This window comes from Bufo gargarizans, chromosome 3, assembly GCF_014858855.1.
Source record: "Bufo gargarizans isolate SCDJY-AF-19 chromosome 3, ASM1485885v1, whole genome shotgun sequence".
Lineage (NCBI taxonomy): Eukaryota > Metazoa > Chordata > Amphibia > Anura > Bufonidae > Bufo > Bufo gargarizans.
The window spans coordinates 56446732-56453159 of NC_058082.1; the positions used below are offsets into that span (position 1 = coordinate 56446732).

Sequence of the window (6428 nt, forward strand, 5' to 3'; positions counted from 1 at the left end):
AGATGCCGGGGGTTAAAACAGTCTGTCCTGATAACACATTCCCTTTTACACAGTCCATACATTTTAGAATAGAGGAAGGCAACTGACAACCCAGGGAGCACTTATTCTTCTACCTTCTTTCATCTGTATACTGTATGTACAGTACACCACTGTGCACATACTGTTACAGATAAAGCATTGAGCAGCCGTCCGCTGAGAATTAAAGGGGTTGTCTCACTTCAGCAAGTGGCATTTCTCATGTAGAGCAAGTTGATACAGGGCACTTACTAATGTATTGTGAATGTCCATATTGCCTCATTTGCTGGCTGGATTCATTTTTCCATCACATTATACACTGCTCGTTTCCATGGTTACAGACCACACTGCAATCTATCAGTGGTGGTCATGCTTGCACAATATAGGAAAAAACACTAGCCTATGTGCGCTCCCATGGTCCCGGCCACCAGAGAGGCTGATGCTTTTTCCTATAGTGTGCAAGCAATATGGACAATCACAATACATTAGTAAGTGCCTTGTGTTAACTTTCTCTATATGATAAATGCCACTTATTGAAGTGACACAACCCCTTTAAGCCTCATGCACACAACCATATGTACTTTGCGGTCCACCAACTGCATATCCACAAAATATGTCCACTATCTGTGCCAGCCGCATTTCTGGTGGACTTTCTGACGTCAATGGGTCCAGAATAGGACATGTTCTATAATTTGCAGAACGGACATACAGATGTGGACATGGACAGTACCTGTATTTTCCAGGTCTGCTGGTTTTAGACCACAAAATACTAACGGACGTGTGCACTAGTCTTTACATTGTAAAGTTCTTTCTGCTGCCGCTGTCACTGAGTGGACCTTACTTCATGCAAAAGGACAGGATTACAGATTGTCCAATCTGGTTGCTGCATACGGTCAAAACCCTTTGCCCAACTGCAGCAATTAATGGCAGCACAATTTTGTGGCTAAAACCAAGGTATGTGGGACATGTAAACTAGGTCTGCACAATATATCGCCAAAGCAATCGCAATAAATCGCCATATCACAATCGTCAATTGGCCGACCCAAAAATGCTGCAATTGTATTACCATATTTTTCGCTTTATAAGACAAACTTTTTCCCCCAAAAAGCGATGGTTGACTTTTTACATGGTTGACACTGATATATCGCCGGCCGCTTTGCTGCACAGCGCGGCAGGCGATACATCAGTTACAGTGCGGGGAGGGAGGAGGGGCTGGAGGCAAGTCATTCTTTTAATAAACAAATGTTCTTCTATTTATTCTATTTTATCTGTTCTGTGCAGTGCTATTAAGAAAATGGCAAGTTTTGTATTTTGTACTTTTGCAGTAATGCAAATATGTTATTTAAATTTAGTAAAAGGTTTTATTTTGAAAAACACTGTGCATTTCAGTTCTGGAGTTAAGCATAACTACATTTCAGCATTATCAGTAATTTGTGTGTGCTTTTGCCTTGAAAATCCAAGCAAATAGACCTCTAGCACAATTCCCTTAAAATATCGCATATCGTTATCGCAATTTTTAGGGCCCTAATCGCAATCGCACAAAATTCCCATATCGCGCAGCCCTAGTGTAAACCCAGCCTATTACTCTATGCCAGGGCTGGCCAACCTGCGGCTCTCCAGCTATTGTAAAGCTACAACTCCCACCATACCCTGCTGTAGGCCGATAGCTGTAGACTGTCCGGGCATGATGGGAGTTGTAGTTTTTCAACAGCTGGAGAGCCTCAGGTTGGCCATGCCTGCTCTATGGATTCAGTTTGACAGGAACTTTTTCCGTTTAGGCTGGAGCTACGAACCAACCTTGGCCGCGACCAATGATCGCAGGATAGCACTGCAGTCACTGAACTGCATGTGCTCACAGTAAATATGCAAGAAGCTATGCATTTAAAAGGGTTGTGAGAGATTTCAATATTGATATCCTCAGGATAGGTCATCAATATCAGATTAGCGGGATGCGACTCCCGTCTCCCCTGCCGATCAGTTTGAAGTGACCTGCGGCATTTTCTTAGACATGTGCCGCCACGTTCATCAGTCCCATTAAAGTGCAACACCAAGCACAGACGCCGTTCAATGGACAGCACTGTGCAAGACGCAGCCTCCTCAAACAGCTGATCGGCATAGATGCCGGGTATCAGATAACCAATATCAAACACCAGAAAACCCCTTTAATGAATTTGGTGTATATATTTTTTTTTTTTTGAAGAGAGTTGGAATCAGTATATTTCTACCAACTCTATGCAAGAGCGAGTTCATCTTCCCAGCCCTGCTTCTCCTCATACTACCTTATCTAGCACCACAAGAGTAACAATCACATAAACTCCGGCATGCTCGATCATATGTCTTTAGCCTATCTCCAGATTGTACTATGCACATACCGTCCAGCTGTAGGAACTGAAAGAAAAAAAAAAAAACGCCAAATACAACGGTCACCAACGGATCCCCCTGACTATAATCATGTCTCCATCACTCTGCATGAAGCAGTAATGTGTCCTTTTCTGCCGAGGCTCCTAATGGATGTGTATCCAGCCCTACAGAGGGCCAGACTGTAGGGGCCACATGTACTTCTGCATAGGACTATCTTGCACACTAGACTTTAGTTGTGCAAATTTCTAAATTGTTTATCAAGGCATTTTCATAAAGGCCAGGATTATTCTCTCATAAAAAAAAAAAAAAAAGAAGAATGTGCAATAAAAAGTACAATTAGGATTTTACAATCCTATTGAATTAATGAAGAATCTCCTGTTTAGCTGAAATTGGAGTCTGAATAGAACAGATATGACATTTAATTGAAGAGAAATAAAAAAATTCATGTAAGAAAAATAAATTTAAATTACAGCCCAGTAATGCGAACGCAGCTCCACTGCACATCTGGATTCCACAGGTTGTTGGCAGGTAATGTGGATGGAGAATAACTTCAAGGAAGGCAGTGTCTCCTGTGGACAGTCCTGAGGTCAGTCCTTAAGGATGGCTTCTGTCTGGTTCTCCGCTGCCGCTTGCAGTTGCTCTTGCCGCTTGAAGTAACGATACGCCCGGATACTGCACAGGTACCCGCCATACAGGGTCAGCAGCATCATGGTTCCAGAAAACATCTTATATCCAAGATCTGCCATACGCTTGGAGGAAGCCATTGTTATCCTGAAAGAGAAAACACGATATCTTCAGATCTGCCATGAGACATGCAGCTGCTGTGAAACTACAACTCTCAGCATGCAAACATGCCGGCCTGTTCTTCTAACTCCCATAGAAGTGACTGGAGCATCCTGGGAGTTGTAGTTTCTGAACAGCTGGAGTGCCGAAGGTTGCTGATCCCTGCCCTACACTATACCATAGCAACAGATCTGCACAGAGACCTGGGGTATAGTCACACACGGCTGTAAATCTGCCTCAAGGCATAATAGCATCGTCAAGAAAGTGAGTGCCAGTCCTTCTTCACTATATACTAGTGGGACGCGGGCACCACGTGGAAGCCGCAGTGCCGACCCATCTTCAAAAAAAATAATATGCAAATCTGCCTCATGAGGTTGTTTCAGCAGCAAACACATGGAGATCTACAAGCCGCAGTCACACAAATGTCTGCTACGTGAGAATTCCCTCCTGAGTTAAGTTCACACATGGAGTAAATGCTGCAAATTCTTGATCGGAGGAATATTTTTTGAAGATTTTTTTTTGTATCTACAGGGCAGGCCCTGCGGGTAGAACCACACATACTAGAATGGCTTCCACTAGGTTATGTTATGACACACAAGGGTTAAAAGTCAATCACCACATCTCAGGCTTTAATGCTTCCAAATGAAGCACCGGACACAGGAGCCGCACAACCATGGCACGCTGCAGGGGGCACCAACATGCCAATCACTATAGGTTGACAGACACTACAGGTTTCAGCAAGGCAGACTAACAACCCAGTGCTCAGTGTGAAGGAGGAGAACCCCCCCTCACATCAAGAGGCCCCATGGGGGGGGGGGGGTTTACACATCAAGTAAATGCCTGAACCAAAGTTTTGCTGACACCAGTCTGCCACCTGCAGAGATAAGAGGGGAGAAAAGCTGTCCTGCCCCAAAACCAATCACAGCACAGCTTTCATTTCATACTCTGCTATTGTAAAGTGAAAGATGTGCTGTGATTGGCTGCTATAAGCAACAAGGATTCCGCCCCCTGTATTCCTGAATCTGTACCAAGCTGCAGAGGCCATGCACTTACTGTAAACCCCTGTTATTATCACCCCTACGCTCAGTGCGCATGCTCTACATACAGGCTGCCTACAAAGGCGACCGGCCGGCGCGCAGTATCAGCCGCTGCCTCATACACTCTGCTAGTCCGCCCTCACATTGCTCCATAGACCACTCGACTTTACCTGTGACTTTCAGCCTCCGTCTAACGTCATTTCCTACAGGAAGCACGTGACTTCCCCAGATAACCATAGAGAGGAGCCTTTCTATCAGCAATTATCTATGGTAAAAACAAAAACGAGCGGCGTCTTGTGGGGGTCACGTGACTGGAATTTACCAATCAGCATTAAGTAATGTGGCCGGAGACTGGCGCATAACGTAGTCGGCGTAGTCTGTGGTAACCGGATGATATTGGAGAGGGATGAGTTGTCCAGGGTTAGAAAAACATGGCTGCTTTCAAAAGCAGCTCCTCACCTCTCCGCACGTTGTGTCTTGCGGGCTGGGCTGCAATATCAAACACAGGCCATGGACAGGGGGTGGCGCTGTTTTTTGTAAGATCCCAGCCATGTTATTCTAATCCTGGACAACCCCTATATAACCATAGTATATATTGTTTGCACATTGTTTTTGGAGCCAACCCTTCAGAAATTTCTGGACAGTTTGAAAATAGGCGACTTTTTTTCTGTCCATAAAAAAATTAATAATTGATGTGTCCGTCATTTTTTTTAGGCTGTTGGTACCTAGATTATTTTGGTGGTAATTATCCTAATTTTACAGCTCCCAGTAAATGCTGGTGATGAGTTCTTATCAGTATATTGAGATGTAGACGCATATTACTTATCATCTTTATCATTTAGTGCAGTTTTCTCCGTAATTTTTTTTTGCCTATCCGTGATTTTATGATAAGTTGTCCAGAAAAAAATAAATAATTCTGGTTGGCAACCCTGGGGTTGAGAGACCAAAAACAACTGATCAGCGTGGGTCTATGAACCAGGTCCTTTGAGGGTGGGTACCTCTGTGTCCTATGTAAAATTTAAAGGGGTACAGGGTTAATATGAATTTCTAACGCGCATTCCTCCACCAGGAGTCTGCAAAAATGCTTGTACATGCCCTCATCATCTCCCGCCTAGACTACTGCAACATCCTCCTCTGTGGCCTCCCATCCAGCACTCTCGCTCCTCTCCAATCTATCCTCAACTCTGCTGCCCGATTAATCCACCTCTCCCCTCGTTTCTCCTCTGTCTCTCCCTCTGCCAATCCCTTCACTGGCTCCCCATTGCCCAGCAAATTCAGTTTAAAATACTTATAACTACATATAAGGCCGTCCACAACCTGTCCCCGCCCTACATCTCTGAGCTACTTTCCGGATACATCCCACCACAATCGCCTCCAAGATTTCTCCCGTGCGTCCACCACACTCTGGAACTCGCTACCCCAACATATCAGACTCTCACCTACAGTGGAATCCTTCAAAAGAAACCTGAAAACCCACCTCTTCAGACAAGCCTACAACCAGTGACCCTGCTGCCTCTATACCGCCATGACCAGCTTCACCCGCACCCACTGTGTCCTTCCGCCATACCTTGTAGATGCCCTCTCTACTTCTGTAAGGCTGAGTTCACACGGGCGAGATTTCCGCGCGGGTGCAACGCGGGAGGTGAACGCATTGCACCCGCAATGAATCTGGACCCATTCATTTATATGGGGCTGTGCACATGAGCTGTGATTTTCACGCATCAGTTGTGCGTTGCGTGAAAATCGCAGCATGCTCTATATTGTGCGTTTATCACGCAACGCAGGCCCCATAGAAGTGAATGGGGCTGAGTGAAAATCGCAAGCATCCGCAATTTTCACGCATGGTTGCTAGGTGACAGTCTATTCACTGTATTATTTTCCCTTATAACATGGTTATAAGGGAAAATAATAGCATTCTGAATACAGAATGCATAGTAGGTGATCAATTGAGGGTTAAAAAAAATTAACTCACCTTCTCTTGATCACGTAGTTCCCAGTCTCTTCTTTACTTCTTTAATGATGAACTACCGGCTAAAGGACCTGTGATCTGACGAGAAGGTGAGTTAGTTTTTTTATTTTTTTAACCCTCAATTGATCACCTATTAAGCATTCTGTATTCAGAATGCTATTATTTTCCCTTATAACCATGTTATAAGGGAAAATAATAACGTCTACACAACACCGAACCCAAACCTGAACTTCTGTGAAGAAGTCCGGGTTTAGGTTTGGGTA

At 44.5% G+C, this 6428-nt stretch overlaps 1 protein-coding gene across 4 annotated transcripts; it reads right to left on the minus strand.

Moving 5' to 3' along the window:
* Positions 1–2777: 2777 nt before the first annotated feature.
* Positions 2778–4422, minus strand: LOC122931221 (cytochrome c oxidase assembly protein COX14 homolog). Of its 4 annotated transcripts, none has more exons than XM_044285265.1 (2): positions 4367–4422; positions 2778–3147 (listed from the first exon to the last, which is right to left on the minus strand). In XM_044285265.1, the coding sequence occupies exon 2, from the start codon at positions 3138–3140 to the stop codon at positions 2964–2966; it is 177 nt and encodes a 58-aa protein (XP_044141200.1). In that variant the 5' UTR covers positions 3141–3147; positions 4367–4422; the 3' UTR covers positions 2778–2963. The 4 variants fall into 4 exon arrangements, with proteins under 4 accessions (XP_044141200.1, XP_044141199.1, XP_044141201.1 ...); XM_044285264.1 differs by lacking the exon at positions 4367–4422 and adding an exon at positions 4340–4360; XM_044285266.1 differs by lacking the exon at positions 4367–4422 and adding an exon at positions 4265–4359.
* Between the last annotated feature and the right edge of the window lie 2006 nt (positions 4423–6428).

Coding starts and splice junctions, on each gene's coding strand:
- LOC122931221 (XM_044285263.1), bottom strand. CDS start 4,253: ATGCGCACTGAGCGTAGGGGTGATAATAACAGGGGTTTACA. Junction 3,148..4,212: donor GATAATAACAGGGGTTTACA/GTAAGTGCATGG, acceptor TTTCTCTTTCAG/GATAACAATGGCTTCCTCCA.